Below are 18,812 nucleotides of genomic sequence, written 5' to 3'. Positions count from 1 at the left end.
TCCTCCAGATCCAGCAGGAAAAATATAAAGAATTTAATTTACAATTGTCTTTTTTTTTAAAGATGTGATGTTTAATCTTCATTTCTGCTCAGGATGATCGCAGAGTTTTGATTAAACCACCTGTAAAATGAATCCTTCCATCACAACGATGCAGCTTATGAACTGAAGAGAGAAAAGCCACCAGAATCGACCCACCGTGTAGCAAAGTGCCAGCCTGGTCTGAACTGCACACAGTTTTTATATTAGAGACCAGCTCTGTCACAAACATTTTCCTTAGGAAAGATTTATTATGAAAACAAAAAAAAAAGTTCCTCCACATGTCAAAGCCAACAGAGTGGGTCTGCTTTAAACAGCAGTCGGTCCCGGACCGGGAGAAACTGGCTCAGTGTTCCTGGACCTCAGTTAGGTGGAGTGGGCCATATGGGCAGAGGATGGGCCTCGGTGTTGAACACATACTTGTCCAGGCTGAGCAGCTCCGTGTCATTGGAGAACAGCAAATACAGGTACTTCAACGTCTCTCCCAGGAAGAAGCTCTCCATCTTGTCCCGAGGTCCAGGGTTCATGGGGTCGCGGACGTTGTTGATGGATGTGTAGCCACCACCAGGAACCTGCAGAACCAAAGTTCATTCTGGGTTTTACTCTCAACTTTTTGACCTTTTTTCTGCATGACGACAGCTCATCAAATCAGGTAAGTGGAGGACAAACAGACATTCCCCCCCCCCCCCCCCCCCCCCCCACTTTCAGGACTCCCAAATCTTTACCAAATTCAAGCTCTTTTCAAAGACTTCCAAGGGGAGTTTTCCACATTTTCCAGCCCCTTACATTGGTGATTATTTAACTCTCTAAGGCTCAAAATAAGTTTTGATAAAAGGACGAACAACTAAAGCTTGGTTTATGCTTGACGCATTCACTTTCCGCGCGGTGATGCGGCTCGCGGCTGGAACGCACTTCACAACTCGCAGCGTTTATGGTTCGTGTGGCTTGTCTCTGCGGTGAGCCAATATTCTCCCAAACTGTAGGGGGCAGCATGGAGCTCTACAGCATGCATCCAACACTACACCATAGTAGAAGTAGAAATCACTGTTTACAACATGGTATTTCAGCATTTTTAACAGCGTTCTCGTCTTTTCCGACAGTGCGAGCTATTTCTCTCCAAGAATTATTAACAACATGTTGATCACGGTGATCTCTGAGAGCTGAATCATACAAATGTCTGTGTTTACGAACCTCTGCCGTGCCGGTCCGCCATGTTTTTCCGCGTCCGACCGTTCGCGTGGTTAGAAATTTTCCGAGGTGCGCGTTGCGGAAATCTTGGGCCGTGCGGAGACGCGGTGGAGGGGCGTGGTTGTTAAAATGACGCAAAATGACGCAACTTTTCCGCGCGGAGCTGTGCGGACCTCGCGGACGCGTCAAGCATAAACCAACCTTTAGTCCTTCAGGGGAACTTCTGAGTTAAAAAATGCTCATGAAACACGTGTGTGGAGTAACCAGGTAGGTAGGTTTTAACGCCTGCCTCCAGAGGGTTAAAGGTGCATTATGTAGAAATGAACATAAAATAAAAATGACATCACGCGGTAAAATTTGGTTACTGAAACTACTTTAAACAACTCTGGAGCTTTTTGCCGGCCGAGGTCAAATTACAAGTGTTGGCGCTGCAGCATTAGCTCGCAGGAGACACGGCAACCCCACACTCACTGATGGTAAATGGTAGTCACGTCCCTCCTTCCTTTGTTGTGAGAGGAGACAAACTGACAATCCCCACAGCCAGCTATGAATGAAATATGTTGCAGGACCATCCTTCCACAATGCCTGAAACATCCGGCACCTTTAAATGGGCTCTTGAACTATTTTTAACAACAGCAAACGGTTCTTTGAGTCTCGACGAGGCTTTCTGGCATTCCTTCATAGTCTGGATATTCCCAGAACATCCTGGGACTTTCTGTGTGCTCCAACATTCTTCTTTGTTTCCTCTCATCCAACAAGGATGTTAGCGGTGGCTAAGGGTAGCGCTGTTCTGCAGTTAGCCATGTCACGTTGCAGACGTTGAGGTGGGTTGGGACATGCTAATTTAAGGAGGTGTGTTTACGTTTATGACGACTTAATCCCGCTTTTCTCAGAATGAGACAGAATGCTGCCGTAGTGTCCTTGAGCAAGACACTTCACCCACCTTGCCTGCTGGTGGTGGTTTGCGTTCGAGAAAACGAACATCTCAGCTCTAAAGCCGATCTTCATCCGCATACGTCACGTGATCAGGAAGCAGAACATCCATGTGTTAGGAGATCGTTTTGGGCCTCTGCTGTAAAAAAAAGTGAGGCGCGAACCAGAAAAGCTTCTGCCGATCACAATTCAACAGCGGATTATGGAAGAACGGATAACGCTCGAAACGCACAGAGGTGGTTCTAAATTCTAGAACCGCTTAAACTGTTATTAAATGCATTTCAAGCAGGGAAACCTGACTGGCACCCCAGATAAGGTTGTAACGGTTTCTAACTTATTAAAATTTAAGTCCTTTAAAAACTTGAAAATACCCCAAATTAATTCAAGCGTGTTTAATGACCCTGAGCACTTTTTAAAAGCCCTGAGAACGGCCCTCACAGGAGATGCGAGCGTGCACCAGATACCGTTGTTGACAAACATCTGGGAGAAGCACTTTGTTGGAACTAAATTCCTACCTTCTGTCCAGCTTTTGCCAAGTTTTACAACAAATCGTGTCTTGGTGAAAAGCAGCAGGTAACAGGGCTTTTAACACAACACTGGCTCATCCCTTGAGTTTAGCTTTTGCCTCCACCTTAAAAGCTCAGGTATGAAATTAGAGGAAAAGCAGTGGAAGCAAAATTCTGAAAAAACTGGAGAACTTTTGGCTCAATATTCAGTTTGAAGCGATCATCTAAAGGACAAGAGACGACTTGAGACCTGAAAGCGGCCACGGCTGGAGGCCTGACATTAAGACAGGAACAGCAGCGGTTTGTACCTTGGTGTATTTATTGAAGCTCTGCAGGATGTCCCAGCCCCAGTCTCTGTACTTGGTGTCTTTGGTGAATCTGTACATATAAAACAGACTCTCCACCGTTTCTGGTCTCAGCAGGTTGTGTCTGTCAGCAGGCTGGAGGACAAACAGCAGTTCAGTTTGACCTTTACCAAGCAGAAGAAAGCATTTCACAGACGACTTATGAGGAGCAGCATCAGCGCCGAGGGCTGACCGCTTCAGCTGAACGGTCCTGTACTCCCCCGTAGGGAGAGGAAGGCGGGAAACAAACGGGATGTTTAAAAGCCAACACTCAGATTTCACATCATGGAGCTGAACTAATGGCGATACGGTCAGTGAGAGCCAATGGCACACATCTTCTAGCAGGGGACAGTTTCTAATACGGAGCTCGCTGATCAAAACACAAGCATGACTGTCTGGTGACCAAAATAAATCTAGAGCTGGTAATTAAAATTATGTTTAGTCAAACCTTCTCAAACAGCTGAAGAGTGTCATCGTGGGTTCTGGTTACTTTAGACAGGCTGAAGACTAAAAAATAACTATAATTTACTGAATGTTGTTAAAATGTGAAATCTAATGTTTTGTTCCCGTTGTCACGTCTAAATGTCTGGTGCCATCTCAGACCAGCTCTCTTGAAAGAGATTTTAAAGTGACAATGTGTAGTTTTTATTGTTAATCTCTGGAAATAGCCATCAAAATGTGGTTGAAAATTAATGAAAAGATGCCCAGTTGTAGAAAAATATTGGCAGCTTCGTAACATAAAACCATGAAAATAGGGCCTAAAATACATGGGACTGGATCCAAGTCTCTGAGCGACGCCATATTAGATGCAATGTTTCCTTCTACGGGAGCCCTTGAGGACAAAACACAAAACGGTTATAAACTTTCACCATTAATAAACGTAGTTGTTTTACACATTTACCTCTTTACTCATTGCCAGTGACGAAAGGGAGTCTAATGTGTTTGTCATTTAGCTGAAGTTTGCACTCCCAGGACCTTTTTGACCCTAATGGGCATCCATTGGTAAGGTCTTACTCCAACACAAAAATATAGCTTGCTTGCAACGATGTAGGCATCTACTGCCCCCACAATGCCAGGAAAAATACACACTGTCACTTTAAACTTCTGTGTTTTTATAACAACAACTAGAAAATTCCTGAAGAAAATTTAAAAAGGGACCTGGCACAAGATAGTGTTCATGCATGTGTAAAAATGCCTCTTTAGAGGGTCTGCAATCTAATAATAAATATATGTATATTTAATTGTTAATTATGCTAATTTTATGCAAATGTAGAGTGGCAAAGTGTCAAAAAAATAATTTTTAAAGACTTCTTTGCTAATGATTTAGCCGTTGTAAATCAAAACGCTTATAAAAGTAATAGCACACCTCCCACGGCCGATCCGCTCATTTTGATGTATAGTCTGTGGGGGTGCGCGCTGCCGTTCGAGCCGCATTAATGTTTGTGGAAGAATAATAAAGAGAATGAATCCTCTGATGAAGAACAATAATAGTCCTGCTGGCAGAGCAGCAGGTCCCTTAACAATAATCTAACTTAATAATCAATTTGTGTCTGTTCTGATTCATAAATTAACCAAAAAGTGGTTCTGCAGAAGCTATAATAAAGAATTATAGATCAAAAATAGATCTAAACAAAGATGGATAGAAAGAAAATAGAAAATATGAAGAAGGCATAAGAGGGAAGGATTTATCAGCACCAACAAGGAAAGGAATCTTAAAGAATTAGAAGTTAAAACTGAAAGAAAAAGAAAAACTAAGGAAAATCAATTAAATTGAAAGAAATTAAAGAAAATTGGTAGGTCAGCGAGTATGAAAAGAACAAAAACACACAACCAAAAATGACTGAAAGCAAGAATGAAGAGGAACAAAAGATGAAGCTGCTGCAAAAGACAATCCATCCAACCATCTTCTGAACCCGCTCTGTCCACGCAGGTTCGGGGGGGGGGGGGGCTGGTGCCTATCTCCAGCAGTCAACGGGCAATCAGGCAGAGTACACCCTGGACAGAGAGCCAGTCCATCGCAGGGCAACACACACACACACACACACACACACACACACACACACACACACCTAAGGACAATTTAGACAGACCAATCAACCTAACAGTCATGTGTTTGGACTGTGGGAGGAAGCCGGAGAACCCGGAGAGAACCCACGCATGCACAGGGAGAACATGCTAACTCCATGCAGAAAGATCCCAGGCTGGGAATCGAACCCAGGACCTTCTTGCTACAAGACAACAGCTCTAACCACTGCACCACTGCGCTTAGAAAAAAATAATAACTAATTTAAATGAGTTAAAATGAGAAATAAAACTATGAATGAAAATTATTAAAAATAAAACTGAAGTGCAAAAGGAGAAAAGGGTGAATGGGTTAACAGGACAAAGAACGACGGAACAGAAAACCACATCTGACCTTGACAACAACATCCTGTCCTTCGCCGGCGTGCAGGCTGAAGTGAGCGATCTCTGGACTCAGACCCGTCTCCATCTGTTGGTACATCTGATGACACGTCTCCATCAGCTGCACAGCCAGGTCCATGTGGTCCCCCGGGAGGCCGTTATGGGCCCCCAGAGCCAGAGTTCCCGGCAGGAAGCACACCAGGTGATCCTACATGCAAGACCCAACAGGAAGTCAGGAACTCTCACTCATTATAAGGAAGGTCACAACAAGATGGAATACCTCTCCAGAGAAGCAGGGGACATCCTGGACATGTCTCCAGTCCATCACAGGGACACACAACCAGTCACATACTCAATCACACCTCTAGGGACAATTTAGAGAGTCCAGTCAAGCTGACACACACGTTTGTAGTCTATAGAGCTCCGGGAGTTGACGTCACTTCTCCCGGCATGCAACAGTTCAAATCAAAACGGTGCCATCTTGGCAGGCAGAAGCCGGCAGCTGGACTATTTGTTATTGTCAGAAAACTCAATCAGACAGGAAATATGGTAGATTCCTGTTGTGCCCCAGGATGCAGAACAGACGCGGACGACATGGAATGAGCCATCTACAGGATTCCCCAAGATCCGGAGTGCCGCAAACGTTGGATCATTGCAGTAAAATGCGCTAGTGACCGGCTAAGGCCTTCCGCAGCGCCTTGGGCTTCCTGACAGGGTTGCGGAAGGCGCTTTATAAATAAAGCATTGATTGATTGATTGCTAAAATGAAGCTGTGGGATCCCGAGAGTAAAGGTTTTCTCTTATGCAGCGACCGCTTCATATCAGGTACTTAAACCAACGTTTCCTCAACTGTGTATGGTATTTATTTTGAATGCTTTTATTACGATTCTTAGTGGGCTTCCTAAACTTATTTTGGCGGGGCTTTTTCTGTCTTATTACTCATAGCAACAAGTAAACATCATGTAAAACGTGGCCTCGTGAGTTCTGCGTGCTGCCGTTTACGTGTTTTATGATCACAGCAATTAACCGGCTAAGCTGTATTTAATTTTTAAGCAATGGTTGATCAATTGTCAGATGACACTTTAAAAGCACTTTGGATTGCTATTATCTGTCTCACTGAGACAGATCTCAGACAGATCCTGAGACGCTCCTGCCTGACATATTTATGTTATTCACGGAAAAAAATCAGACTAGTGATTTCTCTTGGCGTTCAGTTTATACATTCAAACAGCACAGCACTCTATTTAAACTTCTTTGTAAATCTGTTATTTGTGTTTTTGTTTGATTAGTTTTATAAATTATAAATGTCAGGGCATCTCAAATCCGGTAAGAAGTCCGCTCTGACAGCTTCTGGCGTTTTTAAAAAGTATCCCAGGGGCACGGTAAGGGTCGGAGATGTTTAGTCTATTTAATTTCTGACTAAAACCGAAGAAATCGTTTTATATAAAGTGTGAAGTAAACTCCGACGGAGTCAAATCCAAGCCGATCCCGTTCATTTTGTTTACATTTCTTGCCTGCCAACATGGCGTCTACTCTCTGAGAGTTACGTGATGTCCGGTGCTCTATTGGAGGAAACCAGAGTACCCAGACAAAACCCACAAATGCATTGGGACACATCAACCTCACATGGAAAGGCTGAAGCCAGGATTCAAACCAGCAACCGTCCTCTCTGAGGAAACATCGTAACCAACTGTTCCACCGTGCAGTCCTGTCAGAAGACCAGTGTACCCATTTTTAATTAACGCCTGCATCCTTACGGCTTTGGGTCAGTATCCATGTGAGCTCACACACTCTTCCCAACAGGATGCGACATGTTGAGCCCATTTCCTCTATAGGAACTTCCAGGTAAGCTGGACCACTTTCTGGACCACTTCTGGAACCATACGAGTACCTGAACTGGGGTATGTATTTGGACATGGCCCAGTAGACTCGCTGGTGGGGACTTGTGGGTAACTCGTGATGACTGGTTGTAACTCAGTGGGAAAGGATAGCAGTAGAAGTCACCAAACAAACTGCGATTTCCTGAAGTGGAACAGAAGGATCACGTCTCTGAAGAAACACCGCAGAATTTCCTCTACGCCAGTGGTTCCCAAACTTATTTAGCCGCGCACCCCCTTCTATGTCCCGACCATGTCGACGCCCCCCCCCCCCCCCGCCCCGCCCCCACATCGGCGCATGGCTATATATATCAGATGTCAAGCTAAACAGAGAGGGTTAAAAAAAATCCCCATCACTTTCATTTTTTAAATAGTAATTAATAAACATTCGATACCATTACAATTTCCTTTGATTTCATTTTAAATAAATATTTAGAGTGCCCAGGTAGCACATAAACAATGCAATTTAATGGTTTTCTTAAAGTAGGAACGTTTAACCTGTGCGGCCAGAGCGCTCTCCTTCCTTCTGCTCTGCGTAAACCTGAACTGATCACCTACTTGTGCGTAATCAAATGTCAATAGGGGACAAGATATAGCCATGATGTTCACTTTTACCTCAGACCGACTTATTGCTGTTTTATGGTGTGGCTGAATCTGCGATCCGCTGCCACGCTGACTGGAATAAGTGCTGCAGTAACGTGAGTTGTAGTCAGGTTCATGAGGAGTCACTGGCTGGAGCGGACCCGACTCATCCCAGAAGCTAATATCTTAATTTGACCTTGAATGAAAAATAACCTCTTAAAAGTTTTTATCACGGTGGAGGCAGCGTTCATTTCTGCCTTCAGTCTGACAGCGGCCGGAGTTAAAGCAGCGTGTGCGCTTATTGAATCTGTGTGCGTGTGTGCGCGCGCGCGCACGCGGCACAGCCGCTCAAGTCACCGCGTCTCGCGTTATTTAAACCAATGTTGTAAAATGACTTCTGCCCAGCCCAGATGTGCTCACTTGTGCACCCGTGAGCCGTGGTTCAGCCGGAACGCGTCTGACCTCTGACAGACGCACTCTGAACTTCAGATCTTCAGCGCGCTGTTAATATCCTGAATGGGAATCATTTCTTGTTATTTTGTTACATCCACAATGTTCTGTGTGTGAGGTTTACAATGTCAGAACACCTGCATGAGACAGGTGTTAATTACAATCTGCCAGAATGACTCACCACCTTCAGATTTCTCCAACACCGTTAAAAATGATCAAATACGGAACATATCGCGTGCACAGGCCAGAGTGCTGAAGCTCGGCGCATTGTTATTATGAAGCTATGGCACACGTGGAGGACACGCGCGCGCGCGACGGAACACCACACTTTGGGAATCCCTGCTCTACGCCATCATTTTGGCTGCTCTGTGGTCTCCTGTGGAGCGCAGTAACAACCGTTTCTTCTGGTCGTTGAACACCACTGTTGTCACACAGCTGCTCTATACCGCCCAAGTCACACCAATCTACGTCCGGTCCATGAAATGGGCCATGGATTCCGCCTATGATGTCCAAGAATTTTAAAGAAAGTGCTTATTTCTGACAGGCAGCAAAAGTTACTCAAGGTTTTGTTCGCAAACACGAAGAAGACTCCAAATGCTCTTCTCACCAAATTGACGACGTCGAGCCAGACTAGGAAAAGAAAAATGGCTGCGAGCTTCACATCCTTCTTACAGGATGACAAATGGCGCCTTAAACAGAGAAAAACACCGTCAATCTGGCCATGTGATAAGTAGCAACTATGCTAGTCATTTTAAGTACCAACTTTTACAAGCTAATCTCAAAGACAGACACAGTCAAAGCACACAGAGTTATTTATCATTAACATGTGATTCAGGGCGGGAGGCAAGGCGGATTAAAAACTACTTTTATAGTTCCGTTCAGATACCCATGAGCCGACCAGAAGGGGAAGAGACTTGGGCTATGGCCCATTAACACATCTGGAGTAAAATATGGCGTACTTTTACGGAATAAAAATTCTCACATAATTAATCTCTATATCTGTGGACGCCTTTTGGTGCCAATCGGTGACTGCCAAAAAGACGGTGATATGCTGCCATCTGAACAAACTTCCTACAGGATCCGTTTGTGATAGGGCTGAACGATTAATTTCATATGCAATTAAATTGCGATGCGACAAAAGGAGATTTTCTAATCGCAAAGGCTGCAATTTGACTGGCAGTGAGTGGTTAGCACAATGCTAATATAATTGAAAAACCCATAGGGATGCTAATGCTAACATCGCCGATTACATTCTTACAAACTACGAATTAGGAGCGTGCCAAATGATTACATTTGGAGTCTAATAAAAAGTAAAAACTGTTATTAATCAAATAAGAAAAGACAGATATTTTAGTAAAGCTAGAAAACTGTAAGAGACTTTAACTCCACTGGCTAGCAGCTATGAACAAAATTGAACTACGGAAGTTCTGCACGGACAAAACGTCAAAAACTCTAAAATCAAAATACTTCAATAAATGGGACACAACTCCTGCAAATCAATTTTCACCATTGACGCCAATACCTATGGTCCTTCAATGGATGCGCTCCTGGCTGCAAAGCTTTGCACCATAAAATACAAAATTTTGTTTTTACTTGTGAGTGTTTATGTAAACAAATAAACATGTTGATATGATATGTAGATAAATATGTAGATACATAAACTTGTGCATATTCAGTACAAGTTACATAGAATTATTATTTTTTTGCTTCCGTTAGTTGAAAAATGAGAAAAGCCCATTGAGAAAATAATCGTGAATTAAATCGCAATTGCAATATTGAAGAAAAAAAAAACGCTATTAGATTTTTTCCTAAATCGTTCAGCCCTAGTTTGTGAGACAATAGCTGAGATGATTGAGACAGCGTATTTTCCCCCTCATCTTCCCAGAAGGGTCCCTGAACTCATCTAGGGGGATTCTCCGGGGTGTAGTGCAGCGTCCAGAAATGGTCAGTTTTTCATCTACAGTTTGACCTCTTCAGTATCCGGTCATGTGGAGACCTAAGTCTTAACTGGAACCTTTAATCTGCAAGAACGGCGCTGTTGCTTGACCAAGGTCCTTCTCAAGCTTCCGCTTATCATTATCTAATTTGCTTCACAGAACAAGACGAATAAACTTTTATAAGAATGAACCGTTATAATAACAAATACTGGATGATGCAATGAAATACGTAAATAATCATGATTGAATGAACAATAACGGCTGAATAATAATAACAATGTTCTGATTAATCTGTGCTTAGATTAATAAGGATGAAAAGAAACATATGACCCATATATTTAATCAGCGTACGTGACTGGACAAGCACACACTCACCATATCTCCATGATGCAAGTTAAAGTTAACGTCACTGCACATTTTCTTATCCACAAGTCAGAGCATCCCGTATCTGGGAAAGGTGTGGTTCTGAGGTTTGTTTGTCAACACTTCTTTATAAATTCTGATTTGTCAGTAAATCAAAAATATTTCAATTATTAAAACAGGACTCACTTCCTCGTGAGTCAGTTGAGCCGAACTCTGGACTGGCCACCGGAGGAAAACTCTTCTCCCATCGCATCTTTTGACAAGCTGTCAAAACCTGTTGCACGCTACAGCTGACACCGCAAACGGTTCCTTCAGAACAAAGCTGACACAGCTCCAACTCCTTAAGAGTGCTTCCATAGACGCAAACAACTACCTGTCGTGACCTGGAGACATCTCGAGAGCGGTCTAGTGGTGCTGCGGTTTCTCCTACGGACTTCAGTACCTTTGGGGTCCACAGACTTCCTGACATTCCGGATCTACAACGGGGGTCTCCGAAAGGGTACGTAGGCTTGACAGATTGCGTCTGATGCCGTTTTATTAGAAATTAACTTTCTAGTTTAATGCAGACCAAATTCACTCCCACTCAGAACTCAGTTTCTTTCAGATAGGAGGGTTCTGATAACATCACATTCACACATCACATTACGCCCATCATACACTCATCACCTCAGTTTCCTAGTTGTCATGTTTTTAATTGTTTAGAAAATAAATTTCTTACTTTTTATAAACTCGACTGTCTGAATTAATACGTATAATAAGTGTGTTACGATCCCTGAATAAACAAAGAATCCTAATTCTTCTGGTTAAACATTCAAAGATCCATCAGGTTGGATTTCCATATTTATTTAGAAATTCACATCTTATTGGTCAAATGTAGTGTTGTATACTGAGCTTAAAAAGCACCCAAAATACATATGTATGCTAACTCTACAGTATAAAGGAGTCACTGATCTGACCGGGAACCCATACCATCTTTGGGTTGAAGCCGTTGTGAGTCAGCTCTCCAACGAAGGTCAACCTGCCGGGTCCTGTCTGTTTGACCAGATGTTTTTTCACTCCCTCGATAGCCTGAAGGTAATCCTCCAACAACCTGTTGCCAACACACAGAAGGAAGAGAGTTAACCACCACGGTCCATCAGGAAAACTCATCCAACCTGGAGTGACTTTACTTATCAGAATTCCATCATATCCATCGTTGAACTTCAAAACGATGGGAACGTTCTGGAAAAACTACGTTATGTTCCGTCTCTGATTATGAAAACCCCCAAACATGCTGCTGCAAGTATAAAATATCAAATAAAAGTTTCCATAAATATGTGAAGATAGGATGTATTAAAAAGTAGTTACTCCCTTTTGTTTTATGAATGCAAACTAGGGGCTGCATGGCTTAATTTTTTTTAAGTTGACAGTCAAGTAATGAAAATCTAGTCGATTTTGACTAGTATTGATGACGTCACACACCCGAAGCGGCTAAAACTAACGATGGGTTACCAAGCGTTTTTTTCCGACGTGCGGGGGTGGGGGGGGGGGGTGGGGGTTCGCTGGAGTTTTTGACAATTAAAATTGCGCCCACATTTGGTAGCAAACACCTTCTGATAATCCCTCCCCCCTCTGCACATACCCCTCTGTGTGGACAAATCACACATTCTCAGCTTGGAGAAGCTTAACATGAAGTGAAGCCAGAGCTGGGCTAGCGACATTAGCTAGCTAAACCGTTATATGGTTACACGGCTTGAGCAGCAGTAGGTGGGTCGGGGGTCCCCCAGTGTAATCAGTAGAGGTGCTGAAAAAAATCGATTCAAGTCTGAATCGGGATTCTTATTTATGAAGATTCAGAATCGATTCACAAAGGTTCAGAATAGATTCCAAGAACTGAAATATGTGTTATGTTACAGGTTTGAGACGCACTTATTTGATCTTTGTTAGGAGAGTCCGTACTCCGTTTACTTTTGTGCTCCCATAAGTTGAGATGATTTATGTTTGAATCTGCTGATAAGAGGGCACTTGAATGTAATTTTTTCCATACTCATTAATTTGAGATTCTCATATTATCCAAGTTGATAAATGAGTATTCAGGATTACTCATGTAACTTGTTTCTACACATACTTGAAAAGTATTTGACAGTATTACTTTCAAAGCTACTGTTAGGTAACTACAGATTTGTTATATTTTACAAGGTAAGCAAAAATAAATGTTGTCTTTTGGTCAAAAGATTGTTTCTGTTTACAATTTCAGAATCACTTTATTTTACATTGTAAATTTGCATTTTTGGAGCATGACCAGTTTAACCCTCTGATGCATGAATTATGAGATCTTCAGCCATGATTTTTTAAACAAATTTTTTCATCCATCTTTAGGTGTGAATGAAACAAATTTCAACAAATATTTTTTGTAACATTTTGTTAATTTACAAATAATTTATTACATGTCCATCTCGGTGGACAGCATGCATTCTGAACATGAAATATGGTGGCTTGACTTACTGAAGTCCAAATGGAGGGGCTCACATGCAATAAAGTCTTCAACAGCTGTGCTTAATAGCAAAAATAAAGTAATAACAATTTTGAGTACCTGTCCACTGCAGTGACCATTATGCATCAAAGGGTTAAAGTCAAATAAAAATGTCCCGTAGCTTTAACTAACTTGTACAACAACGTAGTTCATCCTGGAGCTGACACTCTTTGTTAATACTGATTGTGAATCGATCTAAATTGAGAATCGAGAATCGATTCTGAATCGAATCGGCACCCCTGTTCCACCGTGGGGCGACGGTGGCACAGGAGTTAAGTGCTCGCCCCGTAATCGGAAGGTTGCAGGTTCGAGCCCCGCTCAGTCTGTCGCTGTCGTTGTGTCCTTGGGCAAGACACTTAACCCACGTTGCCTGCTGGTGGTGGTCGGAGGGACCGGTGGCGCCAGTGCTCGGCAGCCTCGCCTCTGTCAGTGCGCCCCAGGGCAGCTGTGGCTACATTGTAGCTCATCCCCACCAGTGTGTGAATGTGTGTGTGAATGGGTGAATGACTGGTTGTGTTGTAAAGCGCCTTGGGGGGTTTCAGGACTCTAGAAGGCGCTATATCAAATACAGGCCATTTACCATTTTACCATTTACCCCAAGAATCGGAATCGAATCAAATCGTGAGTTTCTCTTAAGCTTGGTTTATGCGTGACGCATTTACTTTCCGCTTGGTGATGCGGCTCACGGATGGAACGCGCTTCACAACTCGCAGCGTTTATGGTTCGTGTGGCTTGTCTCTGCGGTGAGCCAATATTCTCCCAAACTGTAGGGGGCAGCATGGAGCTCTATGGCATGCATCCAACATTACACCGTAGTAGAAGTAGAAATTACTGTTTACAACACGGCATTCCAGCATTTTTTAACAGCGTCCTCGTCTTTTCCGACAGTGCGAGCTTTTTCTCTCCAAGAATTATTAACAACATGTTGATCACGGTGATCTCTGAGAGCTGAATCATACAAATGTCTGTATTTACGAACCTCTGCCATACTAGTTCTTGCCGGTCCGCCATGTTTTTTCGCGTCCGACCGTCCGCGTGGTTAGAAAATTTCCTAAGTGCGCGTTGCGGAAATTTTGGGCTGTGCGGAGGCACAGTGGAGGGGCGTGGCTGTTAAAATGACGCAAAATGATGCAATTTTTCCGCGCGGAGCCATGCGGACCTCACGGACGCATCAAGCATAAACCAACCTTAAGATTCACATCCCTAGTAATCAGCCCAGTCCACCCAGCTCGGTCGAGGTTCTGTCTCTTAAACATTCAATGGGGTCAGAGTCTGGAGAACTCCTGACCGGCACCGGACTATGAGGAGTCCATCCGATGCCTGGAAGCTCATTAGCTGTTGTGTAGGTTCTTTAGGAATTATGGCAGAAAATAGTCCAACAACAGGTTGAAGAAGTAAGACAGTGTTATGTTTTTAGGGTTGTTTGACAAAATCCTTCCAGCATTCTGGAGGCGTCACTTGGGGCGGAGCCTGAAGCAAGAGGGCTGAACCTGTGAAGTGTTTTTTCAAAATAAAACTTTCTTGATCGGCTTTTTCCAGGATCATCTATCCTACCTTTGACCTATACCTTTAGCATTCACGGACTCTAAAAATAGAATCACAAGATGTTTGTCTTCACTTGTTTTAGGAGGCGGTGCTTTGGACGCATTTCTCCGATGTCTCTAAAAAAATAAGACCTGACATTTACCAAGTAAACGCTTTTATGTGGCTGGTACATTTAAAAGAAAGGTTTACTCGTCTTCGGTCTTCCCTCCCTGGATCCACTGCTTCAGCAGGTACTCATAGTAGCTGTCGGCTCTGGCACCAAGGGTGAAGACTCCTTTGTGGCTGAACTGGCCGCTGTTGGTGTTGATGAACATGGGAACCAAACCGTCGTTCTTCCCAGGAAGCTTGTGCACAATCCTCATCACCTCATTGGCAGCTTCCTGGGAATATAAAGAGATTATAGGTTATAGCGGTAACACTAAACAGTAAAGACTTAAGCGGATCACATTTTTGCTAAAAAGTTTTAAAACACAAAAACTTTGTCAACAATAATTTAAACGATCAACAGGAGTTATGGATTTTGAGGACAGAGGTAAGATGTATACAATGGCTACAAACAAGAAAGATTATTAACCCAAATCTAAACGTGTTTGGTGTCCCTGTGTTCAAATCCCGGATGAGCCCCCAATCGTTATGACTTGACTCAAGAGGTCAATACAAAAGGAGAAACACACCATGGAATACATAGAAATTCTTTATTTAACCTAATTGTATCTAAATTAACCCATCTTAACTTTTAGCAATACTGCATTTAGAGTAAATAAAGATTTAGAACTTTTCAGGAATTTCCATAATAGACTTTGATAGAAGTTCTTTTCTAAGTCAGATGTTACCTGGTTGATGCTACGGTCTCTGGACTTGCTCATAATTTCCTCCTGGGATGGATTTTAGACTGAGTATGGTTCAAAATTGTTACTTTAATCACACAAGTAGGATTTTTAACTAAAACCTCCAACTAAACCAATGCAATATTCAGCCTCCAACTGTTTTAGGACCTCAAAAACTTTCACACATTTCTGTGGTTCTGACCTGGTACTGGGGGTCCTGGGTGAGATGGCTCAGTTCTCTGAACTCCAGTTGAATGCTTGTGACTTCAGCGAGCGTGCTGTCCGAGGTCCACCGAGGCGGGTGAGCCGTTCCCATACCGATGTTCACGTCTGAGAACGGGATCTTTGAGGGGGTTTTGAAGGCAGGCATCAACCTGGACCCGATGTCTTTCTTTAAATGACAAGAAGAAACACAATATTAAAGTATTGTTTATTTACTCAAAGTTTACTAATCAGAATGTGTCCAAAAAGAACCCAAAGAGGAAAAAGTGTTCCTCTATTCAAATGTTTCCAGATAAAATTAAATATTTAAAAAATGAAACAAACGAGTCTTCGTCTATTTTGATTTCTTTGAGCGGTGAGCGATAAAGTTTTCCTCCATCTGTGTCAGATAACCTTCAGGAAGCAATCAGATGCAACTTTTGGTGCTCATGTACCGGATTCAAGATGGTCGCCACGGCTAATCCACTTTAACACAAAAATGGCTTCAAGTCTATTGATTTTACAAACATTGGAAATAAAATCTCATGTCATCAAGAGCCCAGAAGATTCACTACATTGTTTTCAGGATTTGACCATCACAGCGAGAAGATAAGAACTTTATTGCCTCAGGGGAAATATTTCATCATGAACATGCTCTGTGCAACAAGAGCATAAAATATATAATTTATAAATAAAATACGTAATAACAGTATGATATTATAGAATATCTAAGAAACAGTAGTTAAACAGCAGAAGAAAATAACTAAGCTAGTAGGCAGCATGTAACGGGGGATGAGACACCTTCAGTAACATACGGGTGAGTAAACAAGGACCAAGACAGAAAAATATGAAGCCAGGTAGCAGTTTCTCTTTAGGACTGAGAGGAGATGCAGGAAGATAATAAACAGACAGGACAGAAAATAGTCAAATAAAAACAAGTGAGTTTTTGTACCTGCTGGTTGCAACAAACAGACACCATTGAAGGTCATCAGAAGTGAGGAACAGAAAATTAAATGATTCTTTCAATGTTTAGAGCAGCAGGAACTCCGAGAGGCTGCAGGCGCATCAGTGAGTTTGCGGCCGCTGCGCAGGGGGAGGGGGGAGAGGGCTGAAGCAGGGGGAGGGGGGAGAGGGCTGAAGCAAGGGAACAGTAAAGATGCAAAAACTGCTGCTGTTAGAAGAAATGTGTGTTAACTTTGAAGATGTGGGCGCAAGTTTTAACTGTCAAAAACTCCAGCGAACCAACCCGGATACCCCACCTCCCACCATGCGTGTTCCGGCATCAGTTTGGCCTTTAGTGAACTTTGGTATGACGTCACTATTTACGTTCCGGGAATGTTTGATTTACAAATTAAACACTGTTATGAAGTCTTAATGCAGGAAGGCTTTCTGGTGACGCTCTGTTAACTACTAACACTAAAGATGCTACGTCTCTCATCTCCACTCACAGCTTTTTCCAGAAAGAGTTGGTCTCTTGTTAGATGGTAGCAGCTCAGCAGGCCCCCTAGGATTCGTATGGTTGTTTCAAAGAGATTCACGTCCACATTCTTGTTAAAGGACAGCTCCTTCTCCACCCAGCTTCTTGCTTCAGAAAATTCTGTCAAGACAGATCATAACCATGAACAAAAGGAAGTTGTATGCTGGTGAAGGTTCTCCGTCATCCAGGTCACGGTAATCCAAAGGGTTCAAATGAAGGCAACTGGACTTCTCATCCGAGGAGCTTTGTCAATTCTAACTGGAATATTGACTCTCCCATATTCCAGTTAGAAATGACAAAGCTCCTTGGATGAGAAGCGAAACGTCTTCAAGGAACCAAAGAAGTCCAGTTGTCTTCATTTGAACACTTTGGAAAAAGAAGTCGTCAAGAAATTATGTAAAAAAAACTCCCTCGGAAGAAAAGATTCATTCATGCCGCAGAACAAACAGAGAAACAACTTTTGACATCTCAACAGGTTTCTTTCCTCTCATATTGACGTGTAAGTTAGCATCATATATAGCTTCAGCCTGTTATCTTGATGGGAGCATGAAAGAAGCGGGTGTGACAGAAACTCCCTGAAGGGTAGCTTCAGGCGCTCTGAACACGGTTCTCCTGTAGTGACAGCAGAAGCCTTGAAGGCTAATGCAGGAGAACAAGAGCAGAGCTGGATGTGATCGTGCAGGTGTAGAAGAACCGCTGATGCAAGTTCAGCTGACTTCGTTTGAGCCATGCGCACTGCGCCGTTATCTCTATCACTGTAAATGAGGGGAAAACTAAATGGTCGAATCCTTTTCAACATTGTTTAATGTAAAGTTTAGTTCTGTAAAAAGTTTAATTACAACAATCCAACGAGACAGAGCCTGGATTTGTGTTCTGAATAGTTTAAACATGTTTTAAATGAAACACTGGCCCGGTAGGCCCACCCACATTGTGCGGGAAAGTGTTTTCTTTACTGTGGGAAACGGGTAAAAATGGCTCTTTGATGGGAAAAGGTTGCCGACCCCGTTAGAAAGCCACGGCGGCACAAAAGGATGCAAAAAGTGAGATCTGCATATTATGTCCGCCTAACAATCTCAAAGGAGAAATCTGAAGTTATTTATATTTAATAGGATCACAAGGGTGCCCAATCCTGGTCCTTGAGATCCCCCATCCAGCATGTCTTAGAAGATCCCCGTTTCAACACACCTGCTTTAAATCAGTGGTGATTAGCAGTGTTCAGCAGAGCCTGAGTAGCTGTCGAACAGGTGATTTAGCCACTGAATCAGCAGGGTGAGATATAAAACAGGCTGGATAGGGGATCTGAGGACCAGGATTGGGCCCCTGTTATATATTATAGGTGAAGTTCTTTATCTGCCGACAGTTTCAACTTCTCACTTGAAGCAGGGTATCTGCGGGTGTAAGGGAGCCACAATTAAGACTTTTTAAGACCCTTTTTAAGGCCACTTTGACCAAATTTAAGCTATTTTTAAATATTAAATTTAAGCTATAATTTCCAGCTATTGCCTGGAACCGGTGCTAACCATGTCGCAAACTTGGCATTAACCATCCAGTTACCATTAAACTTCCACTTCCCCATGGCTCAAGCTCCCACTAGCTTAACCAGCTAATGTGCTCATCTAAAAATAGCCCCC

General features: G+C 42.9%; 1 protein-coding gene across 4 annotated transcripts in view; it reads right to left on the bottom strand.

Annotated features, from left to right (window-relative positions):
• Positions 1–267: 267 nt before the first annotated feature.
• Positions 268–18,812, bottom strand: part of man1b1a (mannosidase, alpha, class 1B, member 1a) — a 40,242-nt gene continuing 21,697 nt past the window's right edge. For all 4 annotated transcript variants that reach the window (XM_054744700.2, XM_054744699.2, XM_054744701.2 and 1 more), the window contains 7 exons: positions 17,153–17,301; positions 15,706–15,894; positions 14,866–15,056; positions 11,589–11,709; positions 5,424–5,618; positions 2,972–3,103; positions 268–608 (listed from right to left, as the gene is read on the bottom strand). In XM_054744700.2, the coding sequence (XP_054600675.1) occupies positions 399–608; positions 2,972–3,103; positions 5,424–5,618; positions 11,589–11,709; positions 14,866–15,056; positions 15,706–15,894; positions 17,153–17,301 (1,187 nt within the window). In that variant the 3' untranslated portion in view covers positions 268–398. The remainder of the gene's footprint in view (positions 609–2,971; positions 3,104–5,423; positions 5,619–11,588; positions 11,710–14,865; positions 15,057–15,705; positions 15,895–17,152; positions 17,302–18,812) is intronic.

The sequence above is a fragment of the Nothobranchius furzeri genome, chromosome 6, assembly GCF_043380555.1.
Source record: "Nothobranchius furzeri strain GRZ-AD chromosome 6, NfurGRZ-RIMD1, whole genome shotgun sequence".
In the NCBI taxonomy this organism is placed as follows: domain Eukaryota; kingdom Metazoa; phylum Chordata; class Actinopteri; order Cyprinodontiformes; family Nothobranchiidae; genus Nothobranchius; species Nothobranchius furzeri.
This window is presented reverse-complemented; position numbering and strand designations above follow the sequence as displayed.